Source organism: Hevea brasiliensis, chromosome 12, assembly GCF_030052815.1.
Source record: "Hevea brasiliensis isolate MT/VB/25A 57/8 chromosome 12, ASM3005281v1, whole genome shotgun sequence".
In the NCBI taxonomy this organism is placed as follows: domain Eukaryota; kingdom Viridiplantae; phylum Streptophyta; class Magnoliopsida; order Malpighiales; family Euphorbiaceae; genus Hevea; species Hevea brasiliensis.
The window spans coordinates 4,377,094-4,394,908 of NC_079504.1; the positions used below are offsets into that span (position 1 = coordinate 4,377,094).

At 31.6% G+C, this 17,815-nt stretch overlaps 2 protein-coding genes across 3 annotated transcripts; both read left to right on the plus strand.

Moving 5' to 3' along the window:
• Nucleotides 1-5,559: 5,559 nt before the first annotated feature.
• On the plus strand, nucleotides 5,560-9,991 carry LOC110664365 (protein TIC 22, chloroplastic). Its single transcript, XM_021824011.2, has 9 exons — nucleotides 5,560-5,980; nucleotides 6,077-6,139; nucleotides 6,659-6,733; nucleotides 7,347-7,397; nucleotides 7,724-7,783; nucleotides 8,739-8,810; nucleotides 9,356-9,391; nucleotides 9,477-9,657; nucleotides 9,763-9,991. Exons 1-8 carry the CDS (start codon nucleotides 5,606-5,608, stop codon nucleotides 9,567-9,569), a joined length of 825 nt encoding a protein of 274 aa, XP_021679703.2. The 5' UTR covers nucleotides 5,560-5,605; the 3' UTR covers nucleotides 9,570-9,657; nucleotides 9,763-9,991.
• Nucleotides 9,992-11,371: 1,380 nt separating this feature from the next.
• Nucleotides 11,372-14,889, plus strand: LOC110664364 (UDP-glucuronate:xylan alpha-glucuronosyltransferase 2). 2 transcript variants are annotated; one of them, XM_021824009.2, is made up of 3 exons: nucleotides 11,372-12,258; nucleotides 12,367-13,000; nucleotides 13,804-14,889. In XM_021824009.2, exons 1-3 carry the CDS (start codon nucleotides 12,064-12,066, stop codon nucleotides 14,745-14,747), a joined length of 1,773 nt encoding a protein of 590 aa, XP_021679701.2. In that variant the 5' UTR covers nucleotides 11,372-12,063; the 3' UTR covers nucleotides 14,748-14,889. The 2 variants fall into 2 exon arrangements, with proteins under 2 accessions (XP_021679701.2, XP_021679702.2); XM_021824010.2 differs by having other exon boundaries at nucleotides 12,124-12,263.
• The last annotated feature ends 2,926 nt before the right edge of the window (nucleotides 14,890-17,815 follow it).

Below are 17,815 nucleotides of genomic sequence, written 5' to 3' on the forward strand. Positions count from 1 at the left end.
AAATTCTTGGGTATGACCAGATTCTCCTCGTTTTTAATTAGTAGCGTAAGGCTTCCTCGGACTCTCACATGCTGGGAAATAACGCCAGAAATGCAAATTCTAAATTTAATTAACATATCCACAGCTAATAAGGGGATTCTTAAATCAAGAAAGTTAACTCCTAAGTAAATTCACTTCCTTATTAAACTAACCCTTAAAATTTTTCATATCTAAATAGAATTTGATTCTCTTCTCTTATGTTAGAAAGTTCGGCAAATTGAAATAGCCAGTCAAAAAATCCATGCTGTGGGAATTCATTCAGAAAAATTCTTTCTTAAGATTTAGTTTATCACGTGATTCACAAACTAATTTATTTGTTCACGTGATTTTGGCTATCAGTATAATCAATTAAATTTTTTTTTTTGATCATTTATACAATTTCTTAAAATTTATATTACCATGCTTTTATTTTATTATATTTCACAGATATTTTCAATTCAATGGATCATGACTAATTTGTTCATATCAAGTCTATTACCATTTCTCTGTTAATTTATGTGAGATAAATATAATAATTTAATTAAATTATAAAATATTTTATTATAATTTAATCACCGTACTACAAAAGGAGTACTAATTTAATAAGCAAAAGGGCCACCATTTTTCTCTCCTATTTTGATGCTGTTAAACGGCAATTGAGATAAAAAAAAAATCAGTTATTAAGAATTTAAATAAAAAACAAATCTCAACAATTTAATCAAAGAGTATTAATTCGGTAATAGAATTTATTTTAATTTTATATTAAAATACTATAATTTACTTTTCCTTTTAATTTTCATTACCATAAAAATTTCGAGAACATAAATAATAATACTATAAAAAAGTAGAAGAATAATTATTCTTGTATAAATACTTTGCAAGACGCTTAACGATGGGTCGTTCTAACTTTAATTTAACAATTAAAAAGGTTAGAAGGTAAAGTAAGATGATTTTATATATGGCAGTTGGAGGAGATCATGATGGCCCTATTGTTTATTGAATTAGTAGGATAAAAAATACAGCACCTACCACGTGTTGAATTTCGATTGATTTATATGAAAATATATTTAATAATTATTAAATTAAATATTTAATTAATATTTATATAAAATTAATTAAAAATATATATAATGCGTGTATAAATTTAAATATAAATATTTATAATTTAATTATTATTAAACTTATTTATATATAAAAATAAATTTATAAAATTTAATTAAAAAAATTAAATAATAAAAATTTTATTTACGTCTGACACGTTCACATATATAAATGTGCTCTTAGCCATTGGATTAAACCATAATCTTGAGATAATTTCAGCTTTAATTATGATTTTTTTTTCTTTAAACAGTGGCCAAACCAAAAGACTTTATGTTATTTTTTCAAATTTTTTCTTTAATTTTTTCCTCCTAATATATATTGGCTGAGTTCAATTTTTTATTTTTCTTTTCTTTATTTTTTTAATACATATATTTACTTTAAAAATATGTTTTTTGCATCCATATTCTGTTTTCATCTCAATTAATTCAAAACTTAAATATTTCGATTTTTATAAAATTCATATAAATTTTTCAGAAAATCATATAACTACAAATATTTATCTTTTTATCTTTTTAAAATAAGTAAATAAATATATTTATTTTTTTATTTAAATAATATGATATAGGAGTAAGGCTATACTAATAAAGCCAATTCTAGATTATCTCTGGGTTTAGCTACTGCTTAAAGAAAAAGAAAAAAGAAAAATCATAATTAAAGCTGCAATTATCTCAAGATTATCCGTTAATCCAACAGCTGATAGCATGTCTGCACGTATGAACGTGCTCTCCATAGCCGGACCCAATTTACTTTCACTTCGTTCGGATTATTGTTCATTAAATCTTTTATATTTATTAATCGCTAAATATATACTTTTTTTTTTTTCTAAAATGTTCAATTTTCTTTATATTAGGGATTAATTAAGAATGAAATATAAAGATTTTTCAATGATACTTTACATAATTAATCTCTTTTATTTTTTTTTTAATTTTTGGAATCCAATAAAATTAACTTACTTTTTCATTTGATTCAATGATTTTTATCATTTTTTTTATATTTAAAAGTGAGGTAAATATATTACTTATATATATAATATATAAATTAAAGAGTAAGTCTACTTGCACAAACCATAACAACTAATTTCACAACTTTTTCTATATTATTTCACTTTAGTTATTAGATTAAATTATTTTTCTATAGTGTGATTCATATAATTACAATAATTATTTTATTAAATACAAAAATATAAAACATTTCTATTATCGTTAGAAACAATTATTTTCCTTAATAGTTTTTTTTTAACTTCCGTAAAATTTAAAAAAAAAAAATCTCATTGTTATTTTTTTTCTTTCACACTATAAAATATCTTTCTAAATCTTTTTCTTTAATTTGTATGCTTGCTATATTTTTAATTAATTTATAATATATTATTCATTTTTTCCCCTAAAAATTCTAAATTATGATTTTGCAAAATCATCCTTTCTTTTTCTTTGAAAATGGTTGGGCAAATTGTTATTTTAAAGAAATAATCGTGGTTGTAATTATAAGCTTTATAAAAAAAATTTGCAGAGCACATCCAATGTAAAAAAAATAGGCCAAAAATATATTTACTGTTAAGGCGAGAAAGAAAGAAACAAAAAAAAATCAAATTAAACTTGTAAATTTTTTTATGTAAATTTAAAAGAAATTATATAAAAAATAAAAAAAAAATTCATGGACATAATGTAGCTTGTCTATTTGTGAAATAAGAAAATTACATTGTTTAATTTATCATAAAAAAAATATTTAGTGAAAATATAGAAAGATGCTAATTTTTTTGCACTTATTATAATAAATAATTATAATAATTTTATGGATCCCATTATAAGGATAATTAAATCAAACAATTAAAATTATATTTAAGAAATTATGACATTAGTTGTTCTAGATGTAAAAATAGGGCCACTTAATTTAAAATATATATTTTTTAATTAGTTTAAAATATATACACGCACAAAAGATAAATAAGACATACAACTTTTAATAAAATCATGATAATTTTATTAAAATATGTTAAGTCTTATATTTTACATGTATTACCCATAATTGAGGTGGGATTTTAAAGGAGTGGCCCAACCACCTAAATTAAAATAATTTTTTATTTATTACCTTTAATATGCATTCTAAGTTAATGATAAATTTGTAGATTGAAATTAAGGACCATGAGTCTTAACATTACATATAATAAATATTTTTTTTATTTACATATAATATATTCTAAGTTAATTAAAAATTGGGATTTTTGATAATTTAAAAGTTGTAATTATAATTAAAAGATAAAACAACAAGAAAGATATCAGTATTTTTCTTTAACATATTAATGACAAATTATATTTATTATATTCAAATAAATTTCTCTACTTTATAATTAACATTTTTAAAATTTAAATTAGTAAATTATAAATTCTATTGTCACTTCTTATTTCTTTTAATCTTCTAATTAATCAAATATCACGTTGGCTCATTTAATAATTAACGTAATAATTTAATCTATAATTTTTAATAAATTCTTCCTTATCTAAATCTGATTTATTATAAACTCAAGATAAAAAAAATATAATAAAAATCACATATTAAATATACGATCTCATATATTTATGTCTAGGCTCCCATTGAATCAAGTCTAAGTGCGAATTCCCTTAGTTTTGCTAGGGACTTGCGGGACAACAGAAAAACCAAAAGAACTAAAATAGTAATCAGGGGAAGAACACTAACATTTATTTTTGGTTGAACAAGTGGTCTGCAACTTCTTATGCGGGAAACACAGTAATTTTTCAGTTTCTCCTCTCATGAGACGCTTACAGATTTCAAGTCTAAACACAAACTACACACATCATTCATCACCAGGAAACGCCAATTATTGTTGTTGAGCAACTGGGTGTGGTCGATCTAGTTGATGGTATAACCAAGACCATGAGCGTATTTCACCACCTTTTCTAACTCTTCCTTATCGATGCATCCATCTCGGTTTCTATCAGCGAACCAAAACGCTATCCAAGCTTGGCCCTGAGGAACTTTAGATCCCAAGGACTTGAAAGCTTCTATAAGCTCTTGCCTGCTGAGAATACCGTCTCTGTTGCGGTCAGCATTCAAAAGCATCTCTCTCACTTGAGCCTCAGTGAAAGGTATAACAGGACTTGGGCGTTGTACTAACATAATGTTCTGCCTGCGCATTCTTGTTTTATGTAGAAAGGAGTAAGTGCTATAGAAGTTTAGTTAGCTAGTTGCTTTCTGACGAACCAAAGTCTAGCTAAGAATTTATAGAGAGAGAGATTTAATTGAATGTAGCTTCCTTATTCCACTTTTCTTGATTGAAATATAAATAAATATTATGATTAAGCATTTTGCTCTTGTGGATCTCGTGGAATATAATGTATTTGCCAAACTTATGCTGGTTGCGTCCTCATGATCGTCTAAGGTAGAAATAAAAAAGCTTGTATAGCAACAGGAATCCAAATGGCAAAAGCAGTCAAGAGTTCAAAATTAAAAAAGCCGAAGCATTCCCACCGATCATCTTTAGGAAACAGTCAAGAAAATTCTTGAGTATGACCAGATTCTCCTCGTTTTTAATTAGTAGCGTAAGGCAAAATCCTTGCAGCTCACACGAATTGGGGCCTCACTATTTGTGTAAGCAAGAGCTTTCTTCCTAGATCATGCACTCATCTTGGGAAATAATAATGCCAAAAAATGTAAATTTTAAATTTGATTAACGTATGATTAGTCTTTCTCCAAAAATGATTTGACTTTAAATTTTTTTATCTATTTATTTTGTTATCATTCATTTTTATGATTAAAAAAATTACTTTTTATTATATAATTTATTAATTATTATTCGATTCATTATTCTTTAATTAAATAAAAAAATAAAAGATTCTTAAATAAAGAAAGAAAAGTTAACTTAAAAGTAATTCACTTCCTAATCAAACTAACCCTTAAAATTTAGATAAAGTTTGATTCTCATCTCTTAGAAGTTTGGCAAATTGAAATAGCAAGTCAAAAAATCCTTGTAGAGGTTCAGAATTTTATAAAGATTAATTAAAAATTGCAATTTTCGATAATTTAATAGTTGTAATAGTAATTAGCTATAAAATAACAAGAACAATATCAGTATTTTTTTTAACATATTAATGATAATTTATATTTATTATATTCAAATATATTTCTCTACTTTATAATTAATATTTTTATTAATTTTATATGATTGATCAAAGGAGAAGGTTATGCTGCTAGAGCTTCATCCTTTTGCCTTTTATTTATTAAAAAAAAAAAAAAAAAAAAAAAAAAAAACTCAAATGGAGGTTGAAAATGTAAAAATGGGGCAAAATATAAACCTAAATTACATATCATAAACACGCGTTTTAGTTTCAACTGCACAACACGTCCCTGCTTATTGGACTGTTCTATGTAGAATTCCCATAGAGCTGTGCCAATAATATTTCCAATGCTCAGCCATAAAATCGAAGTATCGATCGCTCCGCCTGGTTTCGTTTCCCATTTCCTTCTTGAGACGATGGAACCCGCAAAACCCTCAAACCCTCTCTTATCTCTCTCCACATTCATCCACCAGCACTGCCTCCGGCTGGGGGCCGAGCTTGCCACTCGGTTCGGCGACACTACTCGAGCCCTAACCGCCAATCTCCCGCCGGGACCGACAGCCCGGCGGCTCCGTACGGCGCCGTTTTTCGCCTCTGTCTCGCAGCAGAAGCACGCCGCAGCTGCTGGCACTCTGAGCTCAGAGCACGTGGCAAAAACCCTTGCTGGCACGGCAGTGTACACAGTTAGCAATACCAACAATGAGTTCGTGCTTATCTCCGATCCTGATGGAGCCAAGTCAATTAGCTTGCTCTGCTTTCGCCAGGAAGACGCTGAAACCTTTCTCGCTCAGGTTATTAAGTGTATAATATACGCGCACTTCTATGTATATTATGATTTTTCTTTTTTGCCTTTTTATGTGTTATCATTTTCTTTTTTATTTGTTAAGGTTCGGTTGCGGAGAAGAGAATTGCGAAGTGAGGCTAAGGTTGTGCCTATCACCCTTGATCAGGTAACTATTTCTAGCTTAATCTATTTTCCCTCTTCCATTGATTTTCCTTTGTGTGAGCATGTGTAGATAATAGATATATGCATTGTAATTTTAAGATAAATGCTGATATAGTTTGAGGCTTGCTTACTAGAGTTTTAAATCTGATGCATTAGAGCATATAATAGCATGGAAGATTATAATGACTATCTATTGAGAAGTTTCATAGTCTTGTTCCTTTGCTTTGACAGTGATTGTGAATATTTGATGGGTTATGTTATTGCCGAAACTAGTCCCTTGATTAGCTGTTGCTATAAAAAGGTTATAGGAAGACTGCTTCCTGGTTGTACAAATTTCAGCAGACATTGATGACGGTTGATGACTAGGTTAGGTGGCTAAATGAATGAATTTAAGATACTGTGCATTATATCCTATTGTTATCATAAATTTAGCTGTAGCTGTTATTGTGCTATCCAAATTCTGCAGTTTGCTTTCTTCATATATTTTAGCCATGCATTTTATTTTCCTTCTTGAATGTTATAGGTGTACATGTTGAAGGTTGAGGGAATTGCATTTCGGTTTTTGCCTGATCCAGTTCAAATAAAGAATGCATTAGAGGTCAGTTCTCGTGAATTGCTTTCTCAAATTTTGCCCTTTAGATAGATCATAAAACAATAATAGTAAGGAAGTTTGTGGCATTATTATGCTACCACTAGTCATTGCCCATTTTGATTTGGAAGAATTGATTGCATTGTATCAGGTCACGTCTTTGTTTTTACAAAATGACTAGAGTACTTATACAAACTTTTATATTAATTTCCTGTTGGTCTGCTTGTATGTCATAGGGGTTACTTGTTCATGCAATTGTGCTATTGATCTTCCTGAGCTTGTCATCCTTTGACATCTTTTATTTGTTCTGATAGACCCTTGGAGAGCAACTCTGTCTAAAGAATCCTCATATTACTAGTATACATTGTCTTGCCTTCCATTAGTCTGTGTAGAAGGTAGGGAAGAGGAACATGATAATATTCATGGGTTTACTTGTCATTTGGGTTGTGTGAGGGAGAGAAACAATTTAACTAGAAGATACCTCTGCTGTTCTGCTAAGATTTGTCAAATGATGTTATGATAGCAATCTGTATATATTGTGATTAAACCTGAAATATTCATATTGATGTTATTTTGCTAGCTGAACTGTATTAGAGTGATAATATTCTTTTGTGTTTATCAGCTAAAAGCTGCTGACATCAAGAGCGGTTTTGATGGAGTTCCTGTTTTTCAGGTATTCTATGAACCTGTTGCATACATAGTCCATCCCTTTAAGTAGAAGCATGTCTAAAGTTGATTATTGGATCAAATGCCTCCAATTCTGTAATGCATGACACAAATGGTTAAAACATACACATGCATGCACATGCGTGTGAGGACATGCATATTCTGGTTTACTTTGCTATTTTCGTTCCCAATAATTTTTCCATCATGTCAAATGACTCAGGTACAGGGGCCATCTTGGTTCCTTGTGATATGCATGTATATTTTCTCTTTTGAGGTTGTGAATGTATAATGCTGTGCCAAATTAATGTTGTCTCATGAACTTTCTGTCTGCAGTCAGACCTTCTGGTTGTGAAGAAGAAAAACAAGCGTTACTGCCCAATATATTTCCAAAAGGTGTGTTTGACTCACTGAGCCCTATGGGTGTGATGTAGAACTAGGAAGATTAGAGATAAAGGAAACAAATTCCTAGGAAAAGAGAAACTAATTCTCCAGAGAAACAAATTCTCAAAGCTGTAGAGAAACAAATTCTCTGTTTTAATCGCTAAAATCAATAATCAAAATCATAAATAGTCTATAAATAAAATAGAGAAACTAGACTCTTATAGAGTTTGAAATCCCCATCACATTAGGATTTGAGAACCCTAATTCTTCCCTAATTAGGAATACTAAACTAAGTAAACTTGAAATAAAATAGGTTTCGTTGAATTTTCTTGGTGCACATCATTTTTAAGATTTCATTATGAGTGCATTGACAACTGACTATCTTCTAGGGGTGAGCAGATTTCGGTTCAAACCGAAAAATCTAACCGAACTGAATCAATTCGGTTCAATCGGTTCTGTTTTAAAATTCAACCAGTTCGGTTCGTTTTTATATTATAAAAATTTCGGTTATTTCGGTTCGGTTCGGTTTTGAAGAGAAAAAAATCCGTTAAACCGAACCGAACTGAATCGAATAGTAATTTTATATATTCAAATCGAATCAAATCGAACCGAATCGATTTTTGAATTGATTTATTTTTATGGGGAATTTATGATATATATATATATATATATATATATATATATATATATATATATATTGTTTAATTTCATTGATTAATGGTTATTAGGTTCAAACCAAATTCAAAATTAGACCAAATAACTTGAAAATAAAGTCTAAATTAAAAAATAATAAAAAATTAAAACCGATCGGTTTGAACCGAACTGAACCAAAATATATCAGTTCGATTCGATTTTTCATTCATTTCGGTTCGGTTCGGTTTCTAAAATATGTAATTCGGTTTTCATAATTTAATTCTGTTCGGTTCAAACTGAATGCTCACCCTACTATCTTCTTCTTGATATGCAGGAAGATATAGAAAAAGAACTGTCAAAGGTTTCTAGGGCATCAAGAGGGCTGGGTCTTGCTCAACATATTATGGTATCAAATATGGCATCATTTTTTTTTCTTTTATTTTTTTATTTGGAAAAGTTTGATTTCACAAGATACAAGTAAATACATGCCCACACACTTCCATAAACACTCACAAACATCCACATCTGAGATGCATTTTGTTTTCATTTATCATATACAAGACCCTATGTTCATCTGAGCTAAATTTAGAAAGAGATAAAATTTTCAACGTGCTGTAATGTGCTCTCAATGTGATGGGGAAAATAAGTAGAAATAAATTGCAATTGTGGTGCTGATGAATTAAAAGTATGGCAGGATGAAAAGACAGGCTGTTCTTTTAAGGGGGAAATTGTATTCTGTAATTTATGGGCCAGTCATTGAATTGGGCTCAGCTACTTGCATGTGCACTTCTTGCATTTTGAAATGAGAATGATTTGATGAAACTTCAAGAATGACCTAGCTTGATGGTAAAGATCGAGTTGATACTCCAATCTTTCAACCCCCAAATTTTTCATTAATAAATATTAGTTGAGTTTGCACATTCAGCTGTTTGATTCAATTTGTTTAAACAGGTGGGAAGTTTAGAGGATGTTCTGAGAAAAATGGAGGTAATAGGTCTGATGATAGGATTAATTGTACATCCTTTTGAAAGAAAATTGGGAGTTGAAATCATACTCTTTTGGTCTGATGTAGATTAGTGAGAAGAATTCAGGCTGGGAAGATCTGATTTTCATTCCACCTGGTAAAAGCTGCTCTCAACATATTCAGGAGGTAGTTAAGTTATGATCATTGGATTTGTGACTCCATCAGGCCATATGAAAAGGATTAAACAGCAGCAAATGTAACACATGTTCCCAGACTCGTAATGACGCAGGTTGGCCATCATAACTAAGCTAATTGCCTCCTTTTCTCCTTCCTTTTTGTCTCTGTGGCATCCATTAGAAATAAGGTCTCACGCGATGTATAATTCCTTTTACAGATGTAGTCTGGAGTAGCCTTGAGATATAAAGAAGAGATATCATGTTGAAAGGAATGAAATAAGAAAATGGACTAACATTCAATTCAGTAAAAAAGGTCAGTGAACTAACACTGAATGCTTGACTTATGCAAACTTGCTGCACTGTCTATACAGTATCAGACATTGATGATCTGAAACTATTAAGAGATGTCATGCTTTAATCAGTTAATTAAATGACAAATTTTCCAAATGTTTCTCCCTTTTCCGTACTTGTATTTTGCCTTGTGTTTTGAGTAGTGAAGTTTGTTCAACATATCTGCTAAGGGTTGATGTCCGATAATGCTATATTATATTGAGCATTTCTGCATAAATGGAGTCTAGCTAGTCAACCTTGCATAGGCAAATTTACTAAAATGAAGAATGATGGAATTAGGTTTGTTTTACGGCTTTGTTGGCATCATATTACTTCTGATTAGTATTCTCTAGTAATTCTTCCATCACCAACATTGTAAATTTGAAGACCTCAATCTCTGTATCAAATAATTAGGGAAATTTTAATAATGTTAATATGAAGAACCATAGTTCTTGAAGATTGTCTCTCTGTTATCAACTTGTTGCAAGAGCAACTTCCTTGGTTGTTGGAATCGGGAGGATGTATGATAATCTCTTGGGAGAAAACAGAGAACAAATTTTCTGATGGCGTGGTACTAACAGAGATGGTGAATAAGCTTCTTCGTGGTTTCGCCCAAAAGATCCGATTCTGTTGACCCCTCCAGCAATAAGCAAGACAACCATCGCCAATTTTCCAATTAAAGCAAATTTGCGATCCCACCGTCAATAAATAAACCCTAGTGCACGTAATCATGTCCTATCAAATGGGGGATAGAAGATAGAAAAGAGAAGACAAGCGGGTCATTTTGGCTTTGAAATATGCTCTTTATATGTTTATGCAAATAAACGTCACCATATGGTTCAAACGTTAATCTTGGGTCATGATATAGCAAGGTTATAAAGATGAACAACAATCAACATTTCCTCTTTTCAGGATCAAATATTAAAGAAGCCTAGATGATTGATGAAGTGATCAATGTGCAATGGGGTTACCCAATCCTAGGCGGGATTGACTCGTTCTAACAAGCATTATAAACAGTAAACAAATAGACCATCTGTCTAATAATATGGGACCATCGTCAGTCGGTCTAATTATCAAAAACGGGTCTGACAAAGCTCGAAATTGTGATAGTTTACCAAATTGTGGAGTTTTAGTCGTGTAAAACATGATCCAAAATCATTGAGATGAGTTGTGAAATACTGATATCTTACCTAAAACCCTTTTTAATGTCATCAATTGCGATTTTGGGACTTTAAAAAGGGGAAGGACATTATGATATTAATAATAAATTAAATTATAAAAATGAAATTCCTAACGGACAAAAGCGACATTTCATGGCACGTAGGAAGTTGACGGGGCAACCAAATAGTTGTTGGCGGGCCTGCTTGGCTGCTAATTCTAAGAATCTTCGCCTACTTACCCAAGCTTGCCTCATCAATTTCTCTAATTACATCTCTAACCATCATACTTTCTTCCTCTTTTTTTTATTTTTTATTTTTTTTTTCTGTCAAGGTTATAGCAACCTATCATTCTCCCTCAAAAATCTAGATTGCCATTTTCTAGCATACCTCACATGTGTTTTGTTAGTAGGAGAGTAAATGAAGATTAAAACGTAGCTTAAAATGTTGATGAGACAACAACCTTTTTATTTTATTTTATTATTATTTTTTTAATTTTGTACAAATGGATGCCAACCCTTTATGGGTTTAAATTTGAGAAATAAAAAGCTGTGAACCATATTTTTATTGGTGGGACTTTTTATTTTTCACATCAACCGAATTGAGCTACATTAGAGGTCCAATGTAATTTTTAAGCCCAATAAAGGACTACAAAGGAGAGGGGCAGCCGGGGGGAGAGGGCATATTAGGAATTTTGACGAGATAATATATACAGCACCAATAGGATGGGAAAGAAGTGAAGCATTATTTTCTCCGGCCTTTTTGTCTTCAAGACAAGGAAATCAGAACCACTATAAAATTTGCCACATGGAGCTCTCTAAATGGTATCACGTCGTTTGAGTTTTACTCTAATTTCTGCTCTCTTAATCCTCTAACTACTACACCCCAAATCCCTTATATTAAACATATTAATCATCATGATTAATTACTATAAATAAATTTAAAACCGAGGAAGGTGGTTAAGATATATATATGCTAAGCAAAGTTCCCTTTTGAGGGCATAGCAGTACTTGTAGAGTTGTAGGCTTAAAGATGGGTGAGGGACTCAGCCTTCAAAAGATGTTAAAGACCACTCCTTCTAAGGCTTTGGTTATTAGAATCAATTTGGTTTTTCTTGCTTTGTTTCTTGTTATCTATGCTTCCCTTCTTCTCCGGCCATCTTCTTCTGTGTATTTTGAGAATGCAGCTTCTCTTGTTAGGTGCTCATTAAGCGAGTGCCATCACAAGGTAAGGTGAGCCTAATCACTTTTTTTTTTTTAAGTAATAATTCGAACATTAATTGATTAATTCCATGTTTTTTTTATTACCCATTTGCCTAAACTTGAATTTTTATAGATGGAAACTGGTGTTAAGATGAAGGCAGTCTTGGAAGAGAGTCAACCCAGTACGCCAAAGCCAAAACGTAATATGACTAAGATTGAGGTGCCAAGCTTCATGAACAATATGGGTAAAGGAATGAAGATTGGCATGGTCAATATGGATGAAGATGATGTTAGCGACTGGAAAATACATGGAGAAATTATACCTATCTATTTTGAAAGAGTCTCCGAGTTTTTTAAATGGGAAGATTTATTTCCTGAATGGATTGATGAGGAAGAAGAACTGGAAGGCACGTCCTGCCCAGAGATTCCAATGCCAGATTTTAAAGCATATGATGATATGGACATAATAGTGGCCAAATTGCCATGCAAGTACCCTCAAGAATTGTGGAATAGAGAGGTGTTTAGGCATCAAGTGCATCTTGTAGCTGCAAATTTGGCAGTGAAGAAAGGGAGGAGGGATTGGAGTTGGAAGACTAAAGTAGTGTTTTGGAGCAAGTGCAGGCCAATGCTGGAGCTCTTTCGATGCAATGACTTGGTGAGACAGGAAGGTGATTGGTGGTTCTACGAGCCAGACATGTCAAGGCTGGAACAAAAGGCTTCTTTGCCTATTGGGTCTTGCAAGCTTGCTTTGCCTTTATGGGCGAAAGGTATGGCTACTCTAGAATCCTTCTACCAAGTGATACTTATTCTTGTCTTTTCTTCAAAATTTCAATCCCTACAAATTAAAAGACGAATGGGCATGGCTACTCTAGAATCCTTCTGCCAAGTGATACTTATTCTTGTCTTTTCTTCAAAATTTCAATCCCTACAAGGTAAAAGACGAAGAGGTTAAACGCGCCAGGTAGGGGTCGAACCTACGACCTTCTGCTTAGGAAACAGACGCTCACTTGTTGCCACTTAAATCTGATATATTTAAAATAAAAATTAACTCTGATAGGAGCAAAGACAGAGACAAAGCAACTAACTTTGTGATAGTAAGCGATTTAGCTATGTGGTTGCTTTGCTTAAAAATGAAGCTAATTAAGGATTTGGTAGTTGTGCTTTTAGTCCTCTTTTATAAAATGTTGTATTAGGTACCCCTAAACATCATCATTTCCTTTTCCTTTTTCTTTTTCTTAGTTAGCCATTGATAAATCAACTACACAATTATTGGTAAATGCATATGATTACCACTAAAACATTAATGATCTTAATTTCTTAATAATATATAGTTTTAAATTAACTTTGAGATAATTAGCTTACTAAAACGATAATTAGTAATTCATCTGAAAGAATGATCAAACTCATTGAGATAGAGACAAAGCTCAAACCCGGAGGCAGTAATGGGGAATTTAACATTAAGATAAATATTAAGATATTAATTTAATAAGAAATAATATAAATTTATAAAATTAATTTTTTCTTTGAAAATAATTTATTAATTAAAAAAAAACAAAACATTGATTTACAGGTATCGACGAAACATACGATGTGTCAAAGATTCGGAGCACAACAAGGACAGCGAGGAGGGAGGCGTATGTGACAGTTCTCCATTCATCCGAATCCTACGTTTGTGGAGCCATAGCTCTTGCCCAAAGCCTCCTCCAAACAGGCACAAAGCGAGACCTTATCCTTCTCCTCGACAGATCCATTTCTCAACCCAAGCGTGAAGCCCTCGCAGCCGCCGGCTGGAAGATCCGACTCATCAAAAGAATCCGAAACCCTCGAGCTGAAAAATACTCATACAACGAGTACAACTACAGCAAGTTCAGGCTCTGGCAGCTCACTGATTATGACAAGATCATTTTCATAGATTCGGACATTATAGTTTTACGTAATCTTGACATTCTCTTCCACTTTCCTCAAATGACTGCCGTAGGAAATGATGTTTGGATCTTTAATTCTGGGATTATGGTCATTGAACCTTCAAATTGCACCTTCAATTTTCTAATGGATCGTCGTAAGGACATTATCTCCTACAATGGTGGAGATCAAGGTTTCCTCAACGAGGTCTTTGTCTGGTGGCATAGGTTGCCAAGAAGAGTGAACTTTCTGAAGAATTTTTGGGCTAATACTACACTTGAGGCAAGTGTCAAGAACGAGCTATTTGGTGCAGACCCACCAAAAGTTTACTCGATTCATTATCTGGGGTTGAAACCTTGGAATTGTTACAGGGACTATGACTGTAACTGGAATGTAGGGGATCAAAGGGTTTATGCAAGTGATGTTGCACATAAAAGCTGGTGGAAATTTCACGATGGAATGGATGAGAATTTGCAGGAGTTTTGTGGGTTAACAAAGCGGAGAAAGATAGAGTTGGACTGGGAGAGAAAGATGGCTAGACAGATGGGATTCAGTGATGAGCATTGGAAGATAAACATTACAGATTCTAGACGTAAACATTTGATTAATTAGAGAAATTGTAACACATCGATCACTTTTGATTTGTTTCCCATTTTTCTTAATTTTGTTTTCGGATAGAAAGCTATATGTATGGAATGTTTTTCCATATAAGTTATCTGTGAATAGATAGCTACAAAGGAATTCATGATGAGAACTATGAAATTGATCACATAATTTGCCTACTTTCATCATTTTCTATAAAAAATGACATATGGACTGCTTCTTAATTTTTTTTTTTTAATGGGTTATTTGTAAATAGTAATTTTATTTATTAAATAAATAGAAAAAAAATAATTTGAAAAATAATTGATTTCTGTTAATTTCATTATTGATTTTTCTTATATAGACTCAGCTTATTATGAATTCAGGATATATCATAAGACTCATTTATTCTTAAGCTTATGATGGACCATAAGAATTTCTTTTATTCTTAAGTTATGATGGACCATAAGAATTTCTTTTTAGTTGTAACAAGACCAAGACATCAAGATAAGAATAATGATATGCTACTTTGAAGTTAAGCTAATGCATTTGGTTTAGGGATATATTAAGCATTAAGAAAGTGATGAAATCATGAATTAATTAAGTTATCGTTCTTGTAATTACGTACGCAACATGCTATTTATGTTTCAGCCAATTGCCTAGAATATACTCTCTTCAACTTGAGTACAGGAAAACTAATTGACCAACTTCTTCAAAATATATAGCTGACTTCAATTATTTCTCCAGTAACAAATGGATTAATTTTCAGATGTTTTGTCACTATCATCAAAGAAGGTATGGAAAGAGGGCAACACAAAAAAAAAAAAAGAAAAAATGATGAGTTGCAAAGCAATTATCACAGAAAATGGAGAAAGAAATGATGGAGGGCAAGTTTGGTTGGACAAATCTATTTAGGTGTACCTACTGACCATATTATATATATATATATATAGTCATATGAAATTCAATTAATTGCGCAATGAAAATGAAGGTGCAGATATTAGTTCATGTAAGAGTCAACAGAGTTTTATTAATTCAACCACCATTAGGTTTAGTAATCTGTAATTAGACAAAAGAACGCATCGAGTGGGTTTGATTTTAAAGAACTAAATATGTCATGCATAATTTGAAATGATCTATGTTCTTGAACGAATGTGAAAAGCTAGAGATAATGATGATTATTATTATTATATTTTGTTCCATTTTGTCATCTTTTGGTAACATCTTATTAAGCAACAAACAAAGATCAGTAAAGAAAAAAAAAATTAAGGAGTATATATAGTCAGGGAAAGTTTGTAATTAAACAGTATTATCAAATGGGGAAAATGATGGTTATGTGATTATTACTGGTAGTTAAAAAAATGGTAAGTAAGTGAAGAATTAAAGAATTTTCATTTCAATAGTACATTTGTAGCAGTGACAAATTAAAATATGGAAAGAAAAACTTAAGGGATTGGTATGCATGGTAAAAAAATTTCTCTATCCCTTAAATAAAGTTTTGTAAATGGAGAAAATCCTCATTATTAAGAGCATTTTATTTTCATAATGAATACTTACGGCGTAAACAGAATTAAATTTAATCCAATAAATTAAGAAATATTTATAATTTACTTAAAATAAAAAACATTATGTTAAATTTAGTATATTTTAACTATGAATTTGCAGATGATATTTAATGTTTTATTATTCTTTGATTGAAGAAAGATTATTGTTTTTTAGGAGAATTAAAAATTGAAAATTTATTACTAGTTTTTACATATGCATTCCAAGAAATTAGGATCTTCGATGATAGAAAATTGATCGTTAAAATTGAAAAAGTCACTAAAGGCATTAACGACAGATAAAATCCATCAGTTGAATTCTCATCCGTACTAATTCATTTATTATTAAAATTTACAGCTTCACTTTTATTAATAAGCTAAACGATTACTTTTTTTTTTTTTTAAAAATCAATTTTTTTAAAATAAAATCTGTTAAAAACATATAAATATATTTATTATAATTTTTTTTTTTTAAATTGTAGTCTCGCATTACAAGCCCATAGAATAGAACCTGGATTTACTAAAAAAGAGCAACTAACCAAGCCCAGCAAAATCAACCATAGCTAAATCAATCCAAACCCATTCAAATCAAACCCAAATAATGAAATCAACTCTAACTTAGGCAACCTTGGAAAATAGAGTCAGTCATCGCTAGAGAAGTTCTCCACCATCCGTCGCTAGGCTTTACACTAGAGGTGCTGCACAAACATTGAAGCTAGAACATCACTAGCAAACACAAAGGACAAACATCACCCATCCCAGCACAACAACCCTTTCAAGTGTCAACCTTTAGAAACTCCATTACAAGCAGCTCAGACTTTGACGTCGCAAGAGGTTGTTGCTGTAGAGCTCGCCGGCTCTATGGCCATCAGGACGACTTTCCCAGCCACAGTGTAGAAGCAGATCCCTGAGGCGCACACAGCCAATGCAAGAAAAGCCTTTAAACAAAAGAGAGCAACCTTTAAACCCAAGTCAACATCAAAACGGCTTCCTTCAGTCTTCAAAAAGGTCCAAACCAACAGTAAGCACGCCTAAATATCCCCAAAATCAGAGTCACAACGCAGGATTTGTAGAAAGAAACGCTCTCCATTTCGACCCACTTACAAAACAAAGATCAAACCCTTATTTACACTCCAAACCCAATGAAGGAGGGTCACAACCTCATTTAGGTAAGGGAACCATCATCTTCTCCTATTTCGAAGAGCAAGGGAAGCCTTTGAAACAAACTGGAACTCGACTCTTCGAGATAATTTTGAGAGAAAACTAGAGAACGAAAAAGTTAAGGGAACAAAGTTAACTCTATTTGTTATGAACTTGATACTATTAAATTAAAATTTGCTTGATACTATTAAATTAAAATTTGTATATCACAAAATTCATAAACATAGCATAAATGGATTAACGCCCACTCCTGGCGTTGATTCTTGGAGTACCAATAGGCCTCTCTTCCGAAACGGGTTGCTGTACTGAGCCCACTAATTGATTCTATTGTCCAAATCGAAGCATAGTTGAACTTCTTCTCCTTGGGCTTTCAAGTGGACTCTCACTTTGCTACCC